The 24,754-nt window shown below is 52.0% G+C and overlaps 1 protein-coding gene and 2 long non-coding RNA genes across 9 annotated transcripts in view; 1 reads left to right on the plus strand and 2 right to left on the minus strand.

The window, feature by feature from the left end:
- The window catches only part of LOC141567512 (uncharacterized), a 288,980-nt gene that overhangs the window by 210,534 nt on the left and 53,692 nt on the right, over positions 1–24,754 (minus strand). The gene's annotated exons all lie outside the window — the stretch shown is intronic.
- LOC109447725 (uncharacterized) lies at positions 6,676–14,969 on the minus strand. Of its 4 annotated transcripts, none has more exons than XR_012490181.1 (3): positions 10,957–12,394; positions 7,200–10,518; positions 6,676–7,002 (listed from the first exon to the last, which is right to left on the minus strand). It is a non-coding gene; the product is annotated as an uncharacterized LOC109447725 (long non-coding RNA). The 4 variants fall into 4 exon arrangements; XR_012490179.1 differs by having other exon boundaries at positions 7,183–10,518; XR_012490180.1 differs by lacking the exon at positions 10,957–12,394 and adding an exon at positions 14,592–14,969 and having other exon boundaries at positions 6,676–10,518.
- Positions 12,575–15,602, plus strand: IRX3 (iroquois homeobox 3). The gene is made up of 4 exons (XM_019732374.2): positions 12,575–13,189; positions 13,359–14,478; positions 14,661–14,727; positions 15,192–15,602. Exons 1-4 carry the CDS (start codon positions 12,923–12,925, stop codon positions 15,244–15,246), a joined length of 1,509 nt encoding a protein of 502 aa, XP_019587933.2. The 5' UTR covers positions 12,575–12,922; the 3' UTR covers positions 15,247–15,602.

Here is a 24,754-nt window from a genome sequence, read left to right on the forward strand (position 1 = left end):
TAATATAATATAATATAATATAACATAACATAATGTGATATAATATAATACCAGGTCTTATATTAAGTTTTGCTCCAAAAGACACATTAGAGCTGACTGTCCGACTAGGTCTTATTTTCGGGGAAACACAGTATGTTATTACCGTGATGACTCATTTAACACCTGTTTCCCTGCCACACTCAACTGTGAGCTCCAGGAGGGCAGAAATGGTGTGTCTGGACTACCCACTGCAATAGCCTCAGCCTCTATAGACAGATGCACAGTAATGTGGGAATGAGTGAGCGACCAGCCTGCCTTGTCTCCATGTACTTGCCTCCCTCCCTCCAATTCGCCAGTCCTTTTGTCACTATATTCAACGTTCTGCCCAGTCGCCAGTCAATATAGACCTTAAAACCTACTGACCACAGAAACATCTAGCCTGATTCCTGCCTTTGGGGAACTCACGATTTGGCTGGAGAGATAGAACTGAAAAAGACATCAAATATTAACCACCTAACACCTAGCTGGTTGGGCCTCTTGGTTACAAGAAACAAAAACCCACCTCAAACTGACGTAAGCAACTAAGGAAACTGTATGGATTTCAGGCATGGCTGGATCCAGGGCCTCCAGCAGTGAGTAATGATGTCATCACAAGCTCATTGTCTGCTTCTCTCTCCCCAGCCCCTCCCACTTGTCTCAGTTCACCCGTTCTCTGTGTACTTTCCATTATGTAACCGAATCCACCCTTTGTGGTAGCAAGATGGCCATCCTCACCTCCATGCCTGTAACCCACACGTTCAGCTTCCCGTAACAGGAAGGGAATCTCTTTTTCTCAATAGTTTCAGGGCAAAAAAAAAGAAAAAAAAAAGCCAACAACAGAATTAAGTATCATGGGACTAAGTTGGGTTTTATACTCAATGTTGCCAGCAAGGAAGAAACTAAGCAGTGAGGCCACGGCCACCCACTTGCCTCGGGAGCCAGGGCAGGATCTATGCCTTCCCAAAGCACAGCCTGAGTTTGAAAAGGATGTTATTCCTCAAGAAAGTGGGGCTGCTGCTACCAGAAGTGGGAAGGGATCTCAAAGACCCACTGGAGTAGGAACCCGCCACATGACTTCACAACACCCCTCATCTTTATTCTCTCCCCAGGTATTGCGGCATTGGATGTTCACAGCCATATTGAAAAAGTGGAGACGTAGGTGTTATTAACTTAATGTTATTTCACATTACAGGAGGAAAATTTCACCCCCTCACAGGTAGAGTGACTTGCCTAAGGTCTCAGAGCTTGTCACTGTCAATACTTAAAACAATTATTTGGAATTGCAAATTGAGGACCTGGAGGATGGCCTGGGGTTCTTGGACCGGTGTGGTAGATCCAAGTGGCTAGGGCAGTGTCCTAGCAGGTGCCCCAAAGCAGAGGCTGAGAACGGGACCTGGGCGCACAGTGAGGCAGTGGCAAAAAGGAGGCAGGAAAGGGAGGAAAGCCATTAACACATGTGTCAATGACTCGATCCCCTGGGGCCCTCGGGGGAACCACGGAGAACATGCCTCAGAATCATCGCACAGGTATTTATCCCACAGGATGGGGTATGTATCCACACACTCTTGTCCCCCATCAATTAGCTAACAAATTATAAGTAGAAAGGGGAATGGGAATATGAAAATCCTGTCTAACAAAATTACACTGCATGATATTCTCTGTGTTTGTTAAACACATTCATTTATTGGTGGCAAATGCCTAAAGAAACCACGACCTTTTGGAACCTTATCTTGAAAATTCTTCATTCTCTGGAATGATTGAGGAGCTCATGACAACAGAAGTGGGGTCCCTCTCAGACTCGGTGGGGCCCTGTCTGCTGTGGCCCTGGGCCCTGCTGGGACACTGGGTTTCCTGGGATGCTGGGAACCTTCGGGTGGACTGGTCCAGGATTTGGATCTTGCTGGAGCCTCAAATCCTCAGCAGCATCTCAGCTGGACTGGATGCAGCGGCTGGATCATCAAAGCACAACACAGATGACCCAGGGTCATAGCCCAACGACCTGACCCAGGTCGCCAGCCCCTCCGGCTCCCCAAAGCTCCCAAGCAGGCCCTCTGCCGAAGGGTTAACCCTCCCTGGGGGCCTCGAAGCCCAAGGGCCCAGCACTTGCACCCCCTCTCCTTTTAAAGTGCTCTTCCTTCCTTCTGGCTTGCACAATGGAGAAATCCCCCGCTATCATTAATCACCCAGGGATGGGAACGGCAGGATTTCTAAGCCATGAAAAGCCCACATCAAAAGCAGCTGTTCCGTTTGGATCCTGATTTGTGCTCACCAAAGCTTCAGAGCCAGGTTCAGAATCTGTAAGATGCAGAGAAATGAGGGCGCAGGGGCGGGGGTGAGGGGAAACTGAGGACACCCTCAGGGGTTAGCTATTGAGGGTGTTTCACATGCAGTTTCTTTGTTCTCCACCCCAGGAGAGATGGTGCCCTCAACAACCTGACAGGACTGACTGTGGGACCCACAGGGTCCAGGGCAAAATGAAAATGGGGGCCGCTTGCTCAAATATGGTTAAGACTTTCACGACAGCGACAGGAGAGCATCAAAGCAAGCGCACCAGTCACGTGCCCATCAGGCTGGTCCTGCTCAGCAGATACTTCTATGCCAATGAACGACGTCCTCACACCAGCCTTCCCCGGGTTGGAGCCAGTGCCACCTCCCACCCCAGTTACTTGCTTTCCCCTCTCCCTGTTTTATTCTTTTCGCTTTCTGGCCATGCTCCGAAAGTATTCATTTAAATTTGTTCATGTCCGTGTTTCTATCTGAGTCTGCCAGGAGAATATAAGCTCAGAGAGAGGGCAGGGACCCAGCCAGCCTTGTATGCGACTGTGTCCCCGCTGTCCAGCCCGTGGCTGGCCACACAGGGAGCACTTAATGTTTGATGATGAGCAGATGAACTGCCCAATCACACACAGTAGATTCAGAGGGCGGGAGGGACTCAGTGCCCAGCTCGTGCCCTCCCCGGGAATGATTTCGGCATCTGCCCCACCGCTCTTAGCTGACGCCTCTGCCTTTCGGCTCTAACACTGACATCATCAAACCAGCATGGGTTGCCCTTTTGGCCCACTTTACAGGAAGAGGATATCCTGCAGAAATTAAAGAAAGGTGGGATGTTTAACAAAAGCCCATAAATCAGCTTCGGCGGGCCTTGATGACTCGGCCTGCCGCTAGGTCCAAATGTCACGTTCTCTTTGCAGTCAGTGCTCAGAAAGGGAAATCACTTACAAAATGTCCACCCCCGTTTTTATTCCCTAACCCCACCACACCGTGTCTTGCAAGTAATTTTGCAAATGGTTTGGCAGTATCTACTACAGCTGCACGTATGCAAGGCCTATGGCCCACTCCTACGTACACACCCAACAGAAATGCGTCTCTATGTCCACCAAAAGGCAAGCACCAGAATATTCCTTGCACTATTCATACCCAAATGCCCAGTAACAGTAGAAGTGAGAGATAAATTGCACATGGAACACTATGCAGTAATGAGAATGAACAATCTACAAGCAAGGGTAGGGATGAATCTTACAAACGTAATATTGAGCAAAAGATGCCAGAAACTGAAAAATACGCACTGCATGACTCTGTTTTCAGAAAGTATAAAAATAGTATAAAAATAATCTATGCTGTTGGAAGTTGGGCTAGTGGGTACACTTGGAAGTGATGGACTATGAGACGCAGGGGCTCATCTTCTGTTTGTGGATGTGGATGCTGGTTACAACGGTGCTTTCACTGTGTGAAAATAAATGAGTTCTTGACTCTGGGTGGTGAACACACAATGGGATTTATAGATGATGTAATACAGAATTGTACACCTGAAATCTATGTAATTTTACTAACAATTGTCACCCCAATAAATTTTAAAAAAAGAAAAAGAAAATACATGAGTTCTACAGTGATGATTCCGCCTTTCGTGTATGTATAGTAGTCTCCAATAAGAAGTGAATAATTTTATTGAAGAAAGAAAAACCCTGAATGCCCAGCAACACGAGTTATATATAATACATTAGCATATCACAGTGGCTAAGAGTGCAGTGTGACTTGAGCTAGAAGCCTGACTATGAATTTTGTTTCTGTCACTTACCAGCTGTGTGACCTCAGACAAGTTATTTAACCTCTCTGTGCATCAATTTTCTTAATCTATAAAGTGAAGGAAACAATAGTTCCTACTGCATAATATCATTCTGAGGTTTAAGTGAGGGTTTAAAAATGCACCTGGCAGTAGTGAGTGTTATATGTTACCTTTTATAGTTCGGAATATGATGATGGAGGTGGTATATATCCATCAGAATAATAAATGGGAAAGATGTCTTTAAAAATATGTTAAATACATAATAATATACCCTAAGCACTAAATTATGTGTTTTAAGCATTTTACATGTATTAAGTCATTTAATTCTTACAGCCATTTTACAGATGGGGAAACTGAGGAACAGAGAGGACAAGTAACTTTCCCAAAGTCCCCCAGAGAGTAAGAGGAAAAGCTGGGATTTGAACACATACTTTTAACCAATAAGCCAGGTAAAGATGGGACCTGGATTATAATCCCATGTCTTGGTTGCATGAGGAAGACATACATAAGGAAACAAAGGGTTGTCCCCAGCGCCTGAGGAGCCAAGAAAACAGTACCCCAGACCAAGAGGTAGACTTAATGAGGGAAAGACACCAAAGCAACTAGAGTCATATGCTGGTGAGGAGGTAAGTCTATAGATCTGGGAAGAGGAAAGGATTAGCTTCCAATTAAGATTTCACTTTCAGGAGTAAACCCCGAATGCAGATGGCACAGCCTGGCACAAACACTGCAAGAGCCTGGGTTGCGCTTTTTTATTTCTTCCTTTTTCCTCAAAGCCACGAGGAGCCAGGGAGGGGGAGAGAGGTTAGAACCCACACCTATCCCAGCATGCCAGCCTGTGCCCTGCTGAGCAACTTGACTTGTCTACTGCTTCTAAGCAGCTGGAAAAATGTCAAACTGTCATCGGTGATTAAAGTGGGATTTTCCAAAGGTTTCAAAAATATTTCAGAATTCAAGACCTTATTCCTCTTGCAGAAAATGAAGCCAAGCAGTAGTCCCTTAACAGATGCATCATGGGACCTGCTTTCCCGGCTGGTTCTCCTCTCTGGGTTTCCATGGTGGTGCAGGGCAGGCATGGCCTCTGCTGTGGTTTCCTTTGCAGTTTTAAGCAGACCTTCTTGGAGGTGTCCACCTGACCAAGATGCCGGGGAGCATGTGCAAAGGCCCAATGCTCCCCCAGAATGTGTATAGCTCTGTGATGTAATGATGGTGGGTCGAGCAGCAGCCTCACAGGCCTGCAAGCCTCCTGAGGAACGGAACTCTGGGCAAGATCAGTTACATAAGCATCAGGGCTCCGTGCAAAAAGGCCCCTTGTTCAAAAGTTATGTAAGAATTTCAAGATGGCAACCACAGAGCATCAAACCAAGTGCAAGGTGCTTCTAAGCATGAGGCTCTCTGCCCTGGTGACACGCCCATCATATCAGCCATCTGTATGGGAACCTAGTCAGGGCTCCAACAACACTCACTGAAGGCACGTCTTGCCATTACCACGATCCCCAATCAACTTAGTATTTTGGACCCTACACCCCCCCACACACACAAAATGCCTGTAGCCAAAGCTAACCCCTGATTTGCAATTTCTTGTGCAATGCAATTCATCAGTTTGTTTTTAAGAATCTGAAATTTCCAAAGAGTGTGAATGGGAAGAAAGCACAACACTGGTCTACAAACTCATGCAGGTAGACGGAACCCCAAAAGGCAAGAAACAGGTCCAAGCACCCAACGTGAGGCCAAAGCAAACCAGGTCCCCTTCGCCCCTCCCCCAGCCTGGCTCCTGGCAGGGATAACAGATCCTAGACCTCAGTTACAGTCTTGCCCAGGCCTCTCCAAATATTTGCATGAAGTGTGAGGGTTAAGGGGAAGAGAAAGCCTAGCAGCCTGGTTGTCCTTTTCCTTCAGTCAAACCAGGGACCAGTCTTCCTGGATCCCCTTCCCAAACTCCCAGCCACACCTTCCCAAATCCCCCAGAGGCCCTGATCTTCCTCCCAGAGGGATCATAGTTTAGAATATCAGATGGGGTTCCAGTCTGGGCTCTGGCAAGCTCTCTAAACCTCAGTTTCCCCATCTCTAAGATAAGGGCTAGGTCATACCCCAACTTTGTACAAATTGGAGAAAGGTACTTTTCCTCCAGTGTAGTCCGAGGCCAAGGCACACAGCTTGATGAGCACAGAAGGACTGGACTTCAGACCCTCTTAGCCCCTCAGCTGGATGTCCTTATTCAGTGAGCATCCTGTACAACCAGACCTGGCCACCCTGGATGGTCTCTCCCTTATAGGCCTATGGTGAGAATTAAATGTGATGCTGTTTGAAAATGCTTAACACAATTATTTGGTAAATAACAATAATGCAACATCTTATTTTTTATCTTAATTTTTAACATACTCTTCAACAGAGCATGACATTAGTAAACCATAAACCAGTATGGCTTTTAGCGTTCTCAACATGACTTTAGGTGGTGTCGAGACAGATAATTAATTGATATTATTGAATAGTGAGAAATATTTCCTTTTCAATTCTCTCAAAATTGAAAAATTCAGTGTTTAACACTTCCAACACTGCTGATCTACACACACACACACACACACACACACCTCTAGAAGTCATTCCCAAGCAAGCAACAAGGCTTAACATGTATTAACATTGCTTGGTTTCAGTTGTTTTTATCTTTTACAATTTCCTTTTATGGTGAGTAATAGCTACTTTTCAATTTACAGCAATAGTATCAAGGTTTCATTTGAAAAGCATGCATTTGAGTATTTAAAATGAATCAGTTTAAAGGACAATGACTGTTAAGCTGATAACAGCGGAGGTGATAACGGAGGGCTTGAAGTTTGGGAACCTCGACTACTCAATTCCAGACCAGGCCAGATCTTGAAATGTCTGTGTTTGAAGCAGGAACTCTCAATGTTCCTAGTCTGCAGCTGGAAGGGAATACAGGGAGTAGGGCAAATGTCTAATAACACCCAGAGGTACCCCCCATACACACTGTGTCCAGAGCCAGGGTTCCATGCCCTCCTATTTCCCAATAAGAAGCCCGTTGGTTTGCTCTGAGCTCACGTCAGAGTTTGGCCCTCCATGCTCCTGACTTCATAAAGCTTCACCTCTTTGAGAGGTGCACCTGGGTGCTTGCTGTCTCCTGAGTTCGCATCTTCTCAGGGAGAGACATGCTCCTCTCCAATGACTGCGTCCTGCAGGTCAGCTCTGTCCGGCTGAGCTCAGGCTGGAGCCTGAGCCCAGAGCCGAGGGGCCTGCATGCCACCTTCCCTGGCGAAGAGATGCCGATGTGCCCTCCAAGATTACCTAGGAGTGAGGGGAGCAGGGTACACAATGCGGCTCTTGGATCCTGTGACACCTGCTACTCGGAATCACAAACAATTTATAGCCATTAGATGACGTTGTCAGGCATTAATTTCCTGGTGGCACACATCACACCATCACAGGCTTGGAAACAGAGGAGGGGGCTCAGAAACCCATAGGCTGCCAGCGCGAAGGCACAGAGGTGAATGAGGCAGGGGTTCCCGTAAGGAGGCTTTAATGACTAGAGTCCCACTGGCCCTTGTGGAGAAGACCAAGGAGGCGGAGGCCCGACCCCGAGCTGAGCTAGGTCACTTCCTTCCCCAGCCGAGCACCTGGGAACCCATGGAAGGCCAGCTGCGGACACTAGGCTGGGTGCCCACTGCGGGCTCTCCTGGGCCCGCGCCACCCTGCCACCCTCACCCACGCTGAACTGCGGCAGGAAACGCAGCATTTCCATGCAACAATGCAAACACGCTCATTACCATCTCCTCAATATGCATGAAGAAACTGCTAGGCTGGCCGAGCCGCATCGCCCAGCTCTGGCCTCGCGTCCGACAAGGCGGCATGTTCACCTGCCGAGATGGATGAGGAGGGGGGCGTCCCAGGAAAGCTAATCCACAGGGGAAAGGGACAGATCCCGGAGAGGAAGAGAAGAGAAAAATGCGTGAAGAGAAGAACCTGAGAGACAGACCAAGACATCGAAGAAAGAAACGGGAGAGGATTAGCATGGAAGAGAAGAAGAAAGAATGAAAAATGAGAATACCGGAGAGGGACACAGTCCCAGCGTCAGGGAGGTGGGGCAGGGGGGACTGGGAGGGAGCAAAATTGAGAAAAATGAGCTGAAAAGTGGTCCAGAGGAAAGAAAATGAAACCAGCGAGGGGGGGTAGGGGAGAGAAGAAAACCGAATGCCCCTGAATCAAGTGCATAAAAAGTGGGAGAGACAGACCAGTAGAGAAAAACAAAGGAGGGGAAGGGCGTGAAACCGCTCCAGTCGGTTGGGAAAAGGATCCTGGAGAGGTCAAGAAAAGTAAAATCTCTGGCTCTGAGGGCCGGCGATTTTCGATCCAGGCCATTCTGGGCGCCGCGCTTGGTGAGCTGCTTGCTCAGAGACCCAGGGTCCCGGGCCAGGTGGGGAGGCGCAGGAGCGGAGAGGCGGCCCGGGCGGCCCGCTGGCGAGCCTCGCACCCCTCCTTAGGCGGCCAGGCCCGCCCCTGGTGCCCCGGCCTGGCTGGGGACGCATCCCGCGCGACTCAGCCCTCCGCTGCCACAGCCGTTCGGACAGCCTCTCCCTCGCCGACAGCAAAGTTGGCAAAGTTTCTCCCAGATTCCCCGTCGCTTCTACGGACCCAGGGAGAGGCTCTGAGGACCCGGCGGCCAGTGGGCAGCAGCAACCAGTTCCGGGGCACCTCCTGGGAGACTCCGGGTCCGGATTCCCAGCCAGACGCAAATCCCACCCTGTGCGGAACACCAGGCCAAGCACTTGGGCGTCCCTGCGGCTGCTAATAGCGGAGAGAGAGAACGCGGAAGAGAGAGAGGGAGAGAGAGAAGGAAAAAAAATATTCTCAGCTCAATTTAAGTCTCATGGAAAGGGCTTACAACTGTAATTAAATCATTAAATTCTTGTCTACGCTTCACAGAGCGGAGAGAAATTAACTTCCCACCAACCTCATTTTCTATTTGAACATGAAATAATGATTTTCTGCCCGTCTAATTACAAAGCCAACATCTGATCAAGCCAGCATCCAGAGGGGATTATCGCATGCACGAGTATTAGACCTCATTACCAGCTTGAGTGCAAAATTATTACATCTTGTAATTGGATGGTGAGATTTATATACAGATCGGCCCGGTTTCTGTAAGATTGTAATTACAAGCTTCGTTGGTTAGCTACTTATCAGAACTTTGCAGGAAAACAAAACAAATGACTGAGGAAAACGAGCATTTCATTAACCTGTAACCCGAGCGCGGGGGTTGGGGGGGGGGAGCGTGTGCTGCGGCGTCTGCAGGAAGCGGAGGGATCGCAGGGCCGCCCTGCAGCCGAGGGGCTTCGGCCCTGGGAGGGAAGGATAGAAAATGGGCCTCCGCAGGGGAGATGTGAAGCTGCAGTGGTGCCCCCCGCCACCGGGACTGGCGCACACTGTGGGGTTGGGTGAAGAAGGGGCAGACAGGGGGCCTGGTGACTCGCAGCTCCCAGTGCAGTGCGCAGCACAGCCCCACCGGCCCTGGGCATACGTAGGGCAACTGCTCCCGGTGCGCTTCTTACCAGCGATACTGGGTGCACCAAGTGTCTGCGCTGGACACCCTCTCGCGCACTCCCCACACCCTGCGCCACAATGAGAGAGTGTCTACAGCAAGCCTCCAAGCTCTGTGCGCGCGGGCTGGGAATGCGGGAAGAAGGCGAGGTGATGGAGAAGCTTTTGCGTGCAGCACCGCATGGTTTTGTGCGCATGCCTTTCCCAAATCAACTTCCCGTGCACCTGCCTTTCCTCCCTGTGTGACTGTGTCACTTTGACCCCATGTATTGGATTTAAAATCCCTGGAAAAGGTTCGGCTGTTCTCAGATTCACAAGTTCAGTCTGGAGCCGAGCTCCACGGACCCGGTGCAGGTGGGGAGCCAGTGCTCCGTCGGGTCTAGGCTGCCCTTGGATGCAGAGTCCCAAAGTGGGGCAGGGACCTCCCTGGGCCAGCGCAGCACTGCTCCAAGCTGGAGACTGGGCGAGTGGAGCGGCTGCTTCGGCTTGGGACCTGGGGCGCCTGGAGGAATCTAATTAATCAAGATTCTTGGGTCCACGTCTGGCTGTGGAGGTTCACCCTCTGGGCTATGGGCGCCCCTGGGCTGGTGGTGCTGGTGGTGCTTGTTCCCAGAGAACAGCCCTGTCCCTTTCCTGGACTGTTTCCCGCCTCCTGCAGTCCAACGCGGCTAGGTCGATAGCTGATTAATGCGGAAGAAACATCTCCGGGGCTCACTGTTTTCTCTTTAACTCCTGAAAGAGCTGAATTAAATTGCGGGCATTACATCCGGGCACTTAAAGCGCAGTTTTCCTACCTCTTCGTCTAGCTCTTGGCTCTGCTCTTGTCTGGTGCCACCACTTTGTACAAACTCTAGAGTTTCAGGGCGGTCGAGGCTTGAGTCTGACACCTGGGAAACACGTCGGGAAATGTTACCGTCAATTTTATAACCCCGATATTTTTCACGAGAAGGTGAGCTCATGATTCCCTTTGCCATTTCGCTGAGAGTTTTAAATGGAAACGAAATCAGGCCTCGGGGAAATATTTCAAAGCCAGAGCTTCCCCTGATATTTCCTCCTCTGGGGAGATTCCAGCCAAGGCCATTTCCCGGCACCAGGCAGAATCAGGTGAGGGGAGAGGCTAGGGGGAACAACTTGACCCAATTTGAGAAGGTGACACTTCCGTTTCCCCAATCAAACCCCCCCCCACCTGATGGCCCCCAAACTTTCCCTTGTCTCCCTCCCCCCGCCCCAATTTTCTTGTTGTTCACACCTACTGGAGTCACAGACCTGTGTGAAACCGATGGAAAGAGGTGGGAATGGAGGTGGGATGGAAACTGGGTGCTCACCAGAGTTCATTCCCTAACTGGGCTCCCCAGAGCTGCAGAGACAGACGGAGCCCAGACTCTCTGGTCCCTCCGCTCTGCTGGAATTCGGATTCGATTCATCTATAAATCAGCACACGGCAGACAGCTTCCGCCGCCAAGCCAGGGCTGGCGACTCTAGAGCAGCGTCCCTTCCCGGGTGTTGTTCCCGAGAGCTCCGCTGCAGGCCAGGCCTGTGTCTTGGGCGGTTGCTGCAGCGACTTAAAGCGTTAGCCCAGAGCAGCAGCAATTCGGGGAATTTCAATCCGGCTCTTGGTGGCACGCCCTAATCCCTGAAGTTGGGCGCCCGGATACCGGGATTTTAGGTTTGATTTAGGAAGTATCCCACCATAAAACTGAAAGTCTTGCCTCCCATTCCCACCCAAGACCTTGGGAGGATCCTCGCAGAAAGAAAACAGGTTGACGCTGAGACCTGTGAGCATGGGAGGGGTAGTGAAACGAAGGATCTTTACAGGCTGAAAATTCCTATATACAAACTTCTCAAAGCGCACTGGAAAAGTTCCTGGCGCCTCTGCCACCCGGCTCCAACCCGTCCCACGACCACTTAGGGCGCCAGCAGGCGCCACATTCCCCCTGAGCTCCCCAGTCTGTCCACCGTGCAGCCCTCCGGCCGCAATGCTGTTCTACTAAGGGAGTCGCATCAGGACTCTGAGGCCGTGTAAAGTGGCTAATTTCAGGGTCTGGCCCACTTGGGTGGGGGCATCCTCGCTGCCTGGGCAGTGAGATGGCGTTTGAAGAGTCTACTGAACCGACTCACCCCTCACACCCGCCTATAGCTCCCTCCCTACGTTGCTGAGAGTGGCCAGGCGGCTGAGTTGCAAACTGAAGGGGGTTGAGGGGGGGGGGGCAACTAAAGCGCTGGTGCCTGCCCTGGACCTAGGTCTGGTCCCGACCCAGGCCCCACACTGGGTGGGGACAGAGGTACAGGAGCGGGAAGCGGGGAGGGTTAGCTGACGGGGTACGAACCCAGGTCCGCCGCCTCTCCCCCGCCTCCCCGCAAAGGCCAGAGGGGGCAGGAAGGGACTGGGAGCGTAGGTCCAGGTCCCGCCCCCCGCCCTGCGCGCGGTATCCGCGGGGGTGGGCGGCCTCGCTGCTGAGGAGCCCCACGATTGGCGACTCGGGAAAGAGACGCAAGGAAAAGTCGAATAAGAGGGCGCAACGTCAGACCTGAGATTTGGGGAAGGGCGAGGGCGGGCGGGACGGACACACAGACACAGATACGGACACACACCCCCGCACAGCACCCTAAGTGTCCACAACTTTAGGCTGCCTTAGCCCAGAGAGCATAGGCCAGGGGTAGGGTGGGGACAGTGCTGCGTGTGTGTAGGGGGGGGACAGAGACTGAGAGAGGGAGAGGAGAGTGAAGGGAACAGAAAGGGGAGGAAAAAGAATCGTGAGAAAGGGAAGGGAGAGAGGAGAGTTTCCAGCACCTAGAGAGGGAAAGAACCCAAAGGAACGGAAGGATCCTGGGGGGAAGAGGAGAGCAGAGAGGGGAGGGGCGGGGAGGGGAAAGGCGGGAGGGGGGTGAAAACCAGGGGAGGGCTAAGGAAGCAAGGCACCGCGCTGCTTGGGGAGAGGAGGGCAGTGAAGAGCCAGGCGCCGGCAGAGGCGGCTCGGGCTGGAGAGGAGGGAGTGCGGCGCTGAGAGGAGGGGCTTGAGGGCTGTAGAAATGTCAATCAGAGCCCGGAGCCCCGGGAATCTCCGCCAATCTGTTCGGACCTGACCTGGCTCCTCGCCGCCGCGCCACCGCCGCCGCCGCAGAGCAGATCAATAGGGGAACTTGGAGCCCAGCTCGCAGGAGGCAGCTCGCAGGAGGCAGCCCGGCCCTAGCCCGGCCCAGCCCCCGATGCACACCGGAGCCCGCGGGCGGCGCTGACCAGGGTGGCCCCGGGGGCTGGGCCCCCTCTCCGTCGGTGCCCCACGGACCACCATGTCCTTCCCCCAGCTCGGATACCAGTACATCCGCCCGCTCTATCCACCCGAGCGCCCAGGGGCCGCCGCCGGCGGCGGCAGCGCTGGGGCCCGGGGCGGCCCGGGAACCGGAGCTTCGGAGCTGGCTGCCTCGGGGGCCCTGTCCAACGTGCTCTCGTCTGTGTACGGGGCGCCCTACGCCGCAGCGGCAGCAGCGGCGGCCGCCGCCCAAGGCTACGGCGCCTTCCTGCCCTATACTGCTGAGCTGCCCATCTTCCCGCAGCTGGTAAGCGTCCAGGGAGCCCGGGATGGGGATTTGGAGCTGGGGCGCCGGAGGAGGTGAGCGCGCGCGAGTAGACGAGCGGGCCCAGGCCGGGAGGGTTGAGGCGGCGACGGCCAGGGCTCATCCGCGCGCCCTCTGCGTGTGTGTCCCTTCCTTCTCCATGTGCGTACAGGGCGCTCAGTATGAGCTGAAGGACAGCCCGGGGGCGCAGCATCCGGCCACGGCCACCGCGTTTCCGCACCCGCACCCCGCCTTCTACCCGTATGGTCAGTATCAGTTTGGCGACCCGTCCCGTCCCAAGAACGCCACCCGGGAGAGCACCAGCACGCTGAAAGCCTGGCTCAACGAGCACCGCAAGAACCCCTACCCCACCAAGGGCGAGAAGATCATGCTGGCCATCATCACCAAGATGACCCTCACCCAGGTGTCCACCTGGTTCGCCAACGCGCGCCGGCGCCTCAAGAAGGAGAACAAGATGACCTGGGCGCCCCGCAGCCGCACTGACGAGGAGGGCAACGCTTATGGGAGCGAGCGCGAGGAGGAGGACGAGGAGGAGGACGAAGAAGACGGCAAACGTGAGCTGGAGCTGGAGGAGGAAGAGCTCGCGGGCGAGGAGGACGCGGGGGCCGAGGGCCTGGTGGACGACGAGGAGGACGAGGAGATCGATTTGGAGAACTTAGATGGCGCGGCTGCGGGGCCTGCGCTGGCCCTGGCTGGGGCGGCTCACAGGGACAGCGATCTCGGCCTGGGACCCATTTCAGACTCCAAGAATAGCGACTCGGACGACAGCTCCGAGGGCTTGGAGGAGCGTCCACTGCCGGCCCTGAGTCTGGCCCCAGCGCCACCACCCATGGCCGCGGCTCCGCAGCCTTCGCCCTCTCCCCCCGCGGGCCTGGACCCCTGCGCTCCGGCAGCACCTCCCGCCTCTGCCCTGCAGAAGCCCAAGATCTGGTCCCTAGCCGAGACAGCCACAAGCCCGGACAACCCGCGCCGCTCGCCCTCGGGCTCCGGGGGCTCTCCCCCCGGAGCAGCCGTCGCACCGCCAGCCTTGCAGCTCTCCCCCGCCGCTGCCGCCGCTGCCGCCGCTGCGGCCCACAGACTAGTCTCGGCGCCACTGAGCAAGTTCCCCGCTTGGACCAACAGGCCGTTCCCAGGCCCGCCGCCTGGCCCACGCCCGCACCCGCTCTCCCTGCTCAGCTCGCCCCCTCCACACCTGCTGGGCCTTCCTGGAACCACGGGCCACCCAGCCGCCACTGCCTTCGCTCGGCCTGCGGAGCCGGAGGGCGGAACAGGTGACTGCGGAGTGCAGGATTCGGAGGGAGGGGCGGGCTCTGGGGGTCTCGCTGGGGCAGACGGAGAGGGGCAGGACCCGTGGGGTGCAGGGCGCTTACCACAGGGCGCTTACCTCCCGCGGCCCTGAGTGCCGGAACGGAGCACTCTAAAGGCCCTCCTTTTTCTGCCTCGCTTCCCTTAGATCGCTGTAGTGCCTTGGAAGTGGAGAAAAAGTTACTCAAGACAGCTTTCCAGCCGGTGCCCAGGCGGTAAGAGACCCGGAGGTGGGTGGACGGTGGGACAGGCAGGCGGGAAGGAGAAAACCGAGCAAACTCGGGATTTTGCCCCTCGAATCGCAGCTGGGACTTGCTTTTAAAAAGGGGAAGAAACACACTCCTCTTTTGTCCCCACGGGCCCAGAGATGGCCCGACAGTCCTGTCCCAGTCCAGGACCCTGGGTGCTGCCCAGGGTCTGGCGCTGTGGGACCCCACGCCCTGCCGAGGGAGCAGGCCCCTGGATCCCCACCTCCTTCCAGCTCCCGACCTGGAGTCCTGATGCCTCCCGCCCATAGTACACTTAAACCGGAAGACCAACATCTACAGCTGACATCATTGTACATGGCGACACTTCCTTGTCCCCTCCATCCTGGCCCCAGGTTGGGTCTCCCACTTCTAGGCAGCAACGGGTACCCCTAAGTCTCACATACTTTGCTACCACTGCCTCTCTCTTCCAGGCCCCAGAACCACCTGGATGCCGCGCTGGTCTTATCGGCTCTCTCCTCATCCTAGTTCTTTAAAAAAATTTTTTTTTAATTGTTGTAATAATTGTAAAATAAATCACTCTGTATAGTTATGACTTGTAAGCATGTCCGTGTATGAATACCTAAAAAAGAAAACTAAACAAAAAAATAAAAAGAAATAAAACAAGTGCCCCTCGGTCCTCCCCAAGTCGCTTCTGTACCCCACGTTAGCTGAGTTTGTGAGGTTGGTTTGTGCGGTTGATTTTGGGGGGTGGAGTTTCAGTGAGAATAAGCGTGTCTGACTTTTTTGTATATACAGAAAAATGTACATATGTGTGAACCAAATTGTACAAGAAAGTATCTATTTTTGGCTAAATAAATGAGCTGTTGCCACTTTGACTATAACCCTCCTGTCTGCCCCCAGACGGATCTGTTTGCTGTTTTTGTTCTGTTTTGTCCCCCACTCCATCCTACCCCAGTCCCCATGTTTGAAGAGTCACCGGCATCATCAGAAAAGGAGAGACGAGTCTGGACAATGTGTTCTGAGGAGAGCAGAGGCCAAGGAGGTCAGAAGTGGCAGCACTCGCTCGGCGCGGTGCTGGAAAAAAGGTGGCTGGAGAAGAGCCTAAGGCACCAAGAGAAAAGGCAGAGGAGACAGGTGGGCAACTGCGGCAAGATTCCCTGCAAGGAGACAGGAAACCGGACCCAACCTACAGGCCCACTGGCGCAACCCGGAGGTGTTGGGGTGTCCTCAGGGGACAATAGACACTTAGAGACTTAGAGAAGGGCCTGGGCATGTGTGTGGGGGGACATCGGGAGGTTCTCACCCCCCCCATGCCCCCATTCTTACATCGGCACAGTTGAGGTTTGCTCAGTCTTATACAAGGGGTTGTGCAAGCTCAGCTTCAAGCCCTCTTCCAACCACATGACACCCACAGACTCCTCCTTCTCGAAGCAAGGATGTGGGGTGGCTGTGAGTAGGGGGACATGCAGGAGCGGGGAGCCTAGGGATACATTTGCTTTCCTCCTGGTGACTCAGCCCAGCTCCCAGCCCGAAATTGAGAGTGGAGGGCCCTGCTGGCCTCTGTGCGTCTTGGCACCTCTGTGGGTTTTCCTAAGGTGCCCTGTAAGGGCAGCATTCGGCGATTCCGGTGCCGGGGTGGGGTGGTAAGGGTTCTGGCCTCGGAACAGATCCCGGATTGAGGCTCCAGGCCCGACAGGGCCAAGCGGGCCAGGGGAGGGAGCGGGAAATTTGGGGCTGGAGCTCCCTCTACAGGACAAAAGGGCCACTCCAGCCAGGCCAGGGCTAGGAGACCCCTCTGCCACCCTTTTTTTCTTTCAGTCAGCCAGCCCTTGACCAACTTTAACTTGAAGTTGTAGGGAATGCTGGAAAAGTGACACCTTGGGGTACCTTGGGGGCACCTTTTATGTATCTCCCTCCCCACGTTTAGTTAGTGAATTTATAGGGCAGCCAGATGCCAGGTGTTTGTCCCACATAGTATGGCACATGACAATCTCAAGGGTCCCAGAGGAGGTTTGAGAAGGGCTTGCACACCCGAAGCCACGGAACGCATGTCATATTGCATACCTTCGAGGTTCAGAGGGAGTGGAAAGAGTCCAGCAAGGACCGATCCATGCGGGCACCTGCCAATGCCACATGGGGACCCCAACCAGAGGCTGCTGGCAGTCAGAGTGTGGCAGTGTCCCAGGGGCAAGTGGGAAGGAGAGTGTGTGTGGTTCCACCTGCATCAATGAGCACTTGGGGCTCAGAGTCCGAATGAAACAGGCGGGGGACACCCAGGACACATGGCAAACAAAGTCTCAGAAGCTGGAGCTCGCCCTTCCCGGAGGCCACAGACAGCCCCAAGGCTCCCTCCTCTCCCCATGCTTTGTTAATTTCTTTCGTGGGTTTTGGGCTCCTTCCCTGGTCACAGGCACAGACTATGGTTCAGCTCTGGCCCTGGAATGGAGAGGCCTCTGGTTGGCATGAGTATCTTCACGAGGACAGCACCCCTGAGAGCTCCTCAGCTAGGTAGTTAGTGCCTCACAAGCTTCACTGCAGGACAGCCCATGTACACCCCCCTTCCGGGGAAACTCTGAGCTGATAATTAACGACTGTGCCCTATTTCCTCATCTGTGAAACGGGAAAAATGATGCTGACCTGCCAGGACAGTTGTGAGGATGAGACAAAGGATGTTGGGTGCTAACACGGGAGGTGAGGGTAAAGAACTCTCATCTTCCAATTATATTCTAGACGCTCAGACCCCACTCCTCAAACTCCCATCAGTATTCTGCCCCACCCCTTCCCATCAGCCATAAAAGTAAGGTGTCTGCATCGAGGCATCTAAGGACCCAGCTCCACCAAGGAAAAGGAACTCCCAGGCAGGGGTGCAGCAGGGACAGGGGGTGATGGCGGAAGCCAGGCATCCTCTCCACACTTACCTTCCACCAAGTGGGGAGGAAATGCGTCTGTGCAGAGGGAGCTGGATGTGGAGGGGTCAGGTGGAGCTTGGAAAGGTCTGACCACCTGTCCCTGGTCCCTCTCCAGTGAAAACCCTGGGGTTCTGTCCACTCCTCAGCCCATCCCATTCCAGAGATTACGGTCCTTGGGTGAGACCAATGCTGCCCACTGGAAGGGCAGTGTGTGTGGGTGCCAGAGGAGAGTGGGGGGACCCCAGAGCAGCTCCCTTCCTGGTGTTTGTATCCCTAGAACACAAGGGCCCCTCACCTGGCCCCAAGTTGACCCCAACAAGATAACGTAATCAAAATGAAAAAGCACATCATCGGCTTTTCAGCTAAGAAAGGGAAGACAGTTCCCCTTTGTGGCACTTTGATTTCACCAGAAAACAGGTCCTTCACCCTCCTCCCAGTCCTGCTCTCTGAGTCCTTCCCTTATCTCCCTCCTGTCAGGGATCCTAGGAGCTGCCTCCATCTTTTATTGTCCAGCCCTAAGAGTTAAAAAGGAGAAAGGAAGCTAGGGGAGAGAGAGAAGGAGGGGAAAAAAGGAAGAGAGAGAGAGAGAGAGAGAGAGAGAGAGAGAATATGGGAATCTCATCTTGGTCCTGATTAAGCTTCAATTAGAAATAAAATGTGTCAATCACTCTGCCTGGAAGGAGTTCCTGCTGTCGGGGCTGGTTATGCAAAGCACTCCAAGGTGTGTGGGGATAATCAATTAGGTCAGAGGAAAGAGTGTATGTCACTGCTTCCCTCATTATCTGCATGGAGCTGGAGGTGGGGGTACATTGCCAGGCCAGGGAATAAAATTATCTCCCTAAGTGATGGCCCACCTCTGGGACTGGCACATTCACGGTTTCCAATTGGATTTATTGTCAATGGAATACAGGCAGGAGGAAGCGGGGTCCAGTCAGAAGGCGACATGCAAGGGCGAGTGCAACAGAGACTGCAGGGGAGGAAGGATGCTCCAGCCATTCACCTGCCCCAGGTGAGGTGTGAGGCCTGGCCAAAGAGACTGCTGTCTTAGGCCTGAGCTCTGTAAGGTTGGAGAGAGAGATTGGATGCTTGGATAGGAATTGGATATCAGACATCTTCACTGGTTTGTTTGGAGTTTCTGTCAGGATCTCACTTTGGGCCTAATTATTTGTATCCTTCTGGAAATGTCTGCTGCACCCTGCAATTCCTGGTTGCATGTACCCTCTTCCTCCATCAAATGAAAATGGGCATCTGCAGATGTGTAAAATTGCGTCTGGGGTTACAGCCACCTCCAACTTGAGAAGGGCCAAGTCTTGTCCTCTCTCCAGGCGCCACTTTCACCATCTGCAACATGGAGGGGATTGGATTTGATGAATTTACCTGAGTTTCCTTACAAATCCAACGTTGTCTAGGATTAGGCATAAAGGGAAAAGTGTGGGCCCAAAAATAATTACGGGGTAAAGGGACCCCAAACCTCTCCAGATACGGTCGCCTGATCCTTACTGACCACTGTCACTGGATCCAGCCAGCCAACTTGACCACAGTACAAATGTCCACCTACTGTGTGACCAACCTAGTTTTGATGCAGCGGCTGCTCTCCTCTGAGCAGAGGCTCCAGCCCGTGAAAGGCCATCCTAACTGTCTAGATAGGAAGCCCCACAGGGCGACTCTTCCTCGGGTTGGAAGGAGTGAGACTCAGCGTGACAGACCTGGAAGAGACCCTAAGGGTGGGTCTCAACCAGCCGATGTCCCCACTCACAGGACATAAGGCAATGTCGGGGGACATTTTCGATTGTCACGACTGGGTAAGAGTGCTACTGGCATCAAATGGGGAGCAAGCGACCAGGGATGCTGCTGCAGGTCCTACAAGGCCAGGACTCTGCAACAAAGACTTATCCAGTCCAAAATGTCAGCGGTGAACCGGGTGAGAAACCATGGAGTTGAGGGAGGGGAGAGGCACCTAGGGCAATCACCAGATATTTTCTCCCAGAAACCACAGCTTTGTGGAGAAAAATATTAGGGCAGGGTGCTAAGCAGGGTGGGTTTTTGTTTTTTGTTTCTTTATAAACATTTAGCTCTGGAAGTGGGAAGTAGGGGTGAGAGAGCACAAACAGGAAACTATGGCAGCCTGGGGAAAAAGAAAGAGTGGGTTTCAACTCAGTCCGGTGCCCATGACTGAGCACCAGAGATGGGACCTGTTGGAGGTGGGACCGTTTTAGGCGACAGGGCAGAGCCAACCCCAAAGAGGATGTGTGTCTGGAAAGTGGGGACCATTCTCTCTGGATATTTAGATTAGGAGCAGCTTATGGTAAGGTTCTCACAGATGAAAGCTTAACTCGTGTGGTTTTCCCTCATATTAGTGCCACCTCTTCACTGCTGCCAGCCCTTCTGTGCATGTAAAGGTGTCTATTTACTTGTTCATGTTGGTGAGGCGGGGAGAGAGGGGATGAGAGTGTGTATGGTGTTATGGTGTCAGGGAGCAGGAGGGAGACAAAAGCAGGGGAAGGTCTTGCTCCGGGCCGGCCCTCTCGGACGGGAAGGCTGTGATTTCATGGCTCTTTCTCTCACTGCACTAGGCTGCTAACAAGTGGGCCACAGGCCTCCAGGGTCTTTGGAGTGCACTCATCTGAGAGATTGTGCCTTTCTCAGCCGCTCAGATTTATTTTGCCCAAGTTACAGGGCAATTATGGAAATGCGCCCTTTGAAGCTGGGCTGATTTCTCTTTATTTTCTTCTCCCTGACAAAGCAGAGCTTCCCAGCCTCTTGCGAGCTGCTTTTTTTTTCTTTCTTTCTTTTTTTTGTCTCCCTCTGTCTCTCCCTTTCCCTTTCCTCTCTCTTTTTTTTCTGATAATTATTAAATAGCGGGAGTTTCCAGGGGTAATTTTAAAAAATCTTTTAAATGGTGATAAAAATGTGTGTTACTATTATTTTAATGTTTCTCTCTCTCTCTCTCTCTCTCTCTCTCTCTCTCTCTATATATATATATATATATATATATATATACATACATATATGTTTTATGGGATTTTGATGGCCAGGATGGGAGAAATGGATGAATGATAGCTAGAGACAGACACCTCATGCCCAGATTGTGGGCCCATGATGTCCTTGCCAGCCTGCAGCCTGAGGTCCAGAGTCAAGGAGGCCTGGGGCAGCCTGGCAGGCCACCTGGGTGGCTCCCAGACTGGCCCCGCTGCCTGGGGCTCCTGCTGTACCCTGGGAAACCGTCACCCCACACATTTAGCAGGTCCTCTGCTCCGCTGGCCTCACACTCGGGGACCGAGAGGCCCAGACTCAAGAGAGCTGTGTTTTCTGGGCTTTGTACATTATTCATCACTGTGGCATGGAATCTGGAGGCTCCTTGTGAAGCAGCCCCACTTATTTCTCTCCTCCCACCCTGCTTTGCTTGACTTGACGCTGGGGTGTTGAGGAAAAGTGTCTGAAGCCAGATGGTGTCCACCTCAGTGCGGGTGAGGCCTGCGAGGGGAGAGGTGGCCTGTTTAGTGTGTGGGGGCCTCACTTTCTATTTTTTTCTAATGGCTTTGAAGTTTCCTTTGTCCATATTTTTGTTTGCCCCTAACTTCCTCCCTTCCTGTCTTTGGGGAGACTGGCTCATTATCTGTGCACAAACACCAACAGGAAGTCTCGTCACCTTCAGGAGAAGGGTGTGGGCCTCCGTGGCCTGTCCAGAGTGGAGGCCATTTCAGCTCTCATTTCCTTTATACTAGTAATAAAATGATAAAATAAAATGAAATAAAATATAACAATGTTAAGTAAGTGCTTATTGGATAGGCCCCATGCTAAGTCCTTTCCACACCGTTTATTTAATGTTCACAGCGCCACTTACGAAAAGCACAGATGGAGAAATTAAGGCTTACAGGGCTATGCTAAGGGGTGTTAAGAAATGCTTCTGGTAACGTGGAACCACCTGCATGGAGCAAAACAAACCCAGACAGAGCACTCCATGTGGTACGCTACCATCGGAACTAAGAGGGCAATAGACGTTTGTTTGTATAGAAGCTTTTTCCGTTGCTACCCCTTTGCTCCTTTTGAACCATGTGAATGTGTTAGCTCCTCCAAAAGCTCTTTTGTTTTTAAATAACTAAAATGCAAGAGAGAGAGAGAGAGAGAGAGAACAACTTCTCTGGCTCTCACACTGGAGTTGAGAATGATCCCATTCATTCCTTCATTGTCAGTTACCGGACACTCACAGGTATCCCTGAAGCACCCACACGTGCTATACCATAGGCCTCAGGTGTGTTGGTCCAGAGGGCAGGCTCTGCAATCAGACTGCCTTGGTTCAAATTCCAGCTCTACTGCTGACTAACTGTGCGAACTTCAACTACCGACTGCACTGCTCTGAGCTCTGCTCCCTCATGAAACAGAAAGAATAATTCTCATTTTGCCTCCTCTATAGACTGTTGAGAGAATTAAATGAGTTAATTTGTGTTTAGAACAATATGTCATGCGTAACGATTTGCCTCATGCGTAATTACCTACTAAGTTATAAATATTATTTTTATGCATTACAACAACTCCCACTGGCATTATTGTCCCCACTTTACAGACAGGTAAACCCAAGCTCAGCCACTCACTCAACGTGGCCGATAAAGGGTAGAGCCAGCATTGTGACCCAGGCCTTCTGGACTCCAGAACATTCCAGCAGTGTTCACGCACACTAGAGTCTGCCACTCGTCGGTGTATCGGGATTTGGGGAGAGGCTCTGCCACGGGGACTCCTCTGTGTTCCCACCCCACCCGCCTACCTGATGTACTTGGGCCCGACCCTATCATGGATGGGCCAAGACCGCTCGTGGCCCCAGCACACCAGCTGTCACTGCAGCCCACCCTTTTCCACTGCGAAAAACAGTGGGATGTCAGGGCATGTGAATGGCTCTCTCAGAGGGACAACCTTAAATCTACTGCCTTCGAGTTTGGTTTTCAAAGTAAGGACAGGACAGGATGAGATCTCTGTCCATTCCTTCATTCTCATCTTCAGTCCTGGTGGAAAGGGTATAATTCTACACCAACGTTTTGCTGTAAGAGGCCGTCCATATTAGCAGAAGAAAGGCTTGTTCTACTTCTAGATGTCTGCTACTCAACGTGTGGCCCCTGGTCCAGCATCCACCCGGGAGCTTGTCAGAAACACAGACTCTCAGGTCCCTCCCAGATCCACCGGGTCAGAATCAGCATGTTCCCGATTCTCTGGGTGGTGTGTATGCATCTTAAAGTGTGAGAAGCAGGTGGCCCTTCCAGAATGGAGAGAGGGACAGCCTTTGAAACTTAGACCTCCATGGGATACGCAGGATGGAGGATGCAGGATGGAGGATGCTGGAAGGAGGGTCAAGGGGTCAGAAAGGAAGAAATGAGAGAGGTCTGGGGGGAAGGGCCAAGCACTAAGCTGAGGCTAAATAACTTGCTTTTAAATAACTGAAATGCGAGAGAGAGGGAAACTTCTCTGGATCTTACACTGATCCCATTCATTCCTTCAGTGCCAGGGCTGAAGACACGTTTTGCCCCTTCCTCCACCTTTAAGCATGTTCAAGGTCAACTGTGAGTAACACTGGGTTCTCATGGCCACAATCTCTGCCTTCATGTCCTTCTAGACATTTCACAGCATAGGGATATATATATTCAGAAAACATTGGACTTGTGAATAAGAACTGATTTCTTACAGGATACCTCATGGCTGATTCCCACTGAACTCACGTGCATCGCATGAAGAAAGGGGAGAAGGGGTGTGAGGAAAAGAGAGAAAAGAGGAAGAAAAGGAAAAGGGAGGAAAGGAGGGAGGGAGGAGACCCATTATGAGTGGGCACAAAATAGGTAACAGAGATCTAGAAGTAGGACAGGGCAGGGAGTGCCTCATTCACTTACTTTTATTCATTCATTCATTCACTCACTCATTTACTCATTCAACAGTATTTATCACTCAAGGAGACACACGTGAACAAAGTCCCTGCCCTCCTTGATCTTTCCGTCTTCTGGAAACACATAATTTAACAACAACAATAATGCTGGACTATGAAGAATAAGAACAAGACGCTATCGGCATGTATTAGGAAGAGGGACCTGCCCTAGTTTGGGGTGGGATGGGTGGAGGAGGTGGGTACAGATACACATATGCATTCGTGTGTCTGGGGACACAAAGGAGGCCTGTAGCATGGAGGGAAATCAGAAGCTCTAGATCTGTTGAGCACTTGAAATGTGGCTGGTCCTAATTAAGAGATGCCGTAAGCACAAAACACTGGAATTCAAAGATTCAATACATTAAAAGGAAAAAGAATGTAAAGTATTGCAATAATTTCATGTTTGTTACATGTTGAAATGATAATATTTTGGGTCTATTGGGTTAAAGAAAAAATATTATTCAAATTAATTTCACCTGTACTTGTATACTTCTTTTTTTAATGCCATTACTAGAAATGTTTCAACGACATCAACAGGGCTCGTGTTGTCATTCTAACGGACGGTGCCGCTTCCAGGAGACCGAGCTGCCAGGGGTCCACATTTCATCACCACTGCTTCCTAAGGCACCTTGAGTCAGTTAGCGTAGCTGCTCTGAGTTTCATGCCTTCCTCTGTAAATTATGATTTCTAGCATTTATTGAGCAGATAGGATGTGCTAAGCACATTAATTAACTCATTCAATCTTCACAAGGTCCTGTGAGGTAGATACTATTATTCTCTCCATTATTACAGCTGAGGAAACTGAGGCTTTAAGAGCTGTAACTCAGCCAAGGCCGTATGTCCAGGGAACAGTGGGGACAGGCAGTCTAGCCCCAGAGCCTGTGCTCAAAACCACTACCCTGCCATGAATGTGACAATGGCAAGCACACCACAGGATCGCTCTGGAAACTTTTCACTGAGACAATGACATACGTGAAACCTTTCCTACAGCACCTGATACCATGTAAGAGTCCAGTAAGTGACAGTTATCATTCGACCAAGTTTTCTGCTGAACAAACAGACAAAACAAACCAGATCATGCAATGCAAAGCAATGACCTGCTTTGGCAGGAGTCGGCATTAAGACACTGTATTAATTATCTATTGCTACATAACAAATTACCCCAAAATGCAGTCATATAAAACAACAAACTGTTATTATCTCACACTTTCTGAGTATC

Source organism: Rhinolophus sinicus, linkage group LG11, assembly GCF_036562045.2.
Source record: "Rhinolophus sinicus isolate RSC01 linkage group LG11, ASM3656204v1, whole genome shotgun sequence".
Classification (NCBI taxonomy): Eukaryota; Metazoa; Chordata; class Mammalia; order Chiroptera; family Rhinolophidae; genus Rhinolophus; species Rhinolophus sinicus.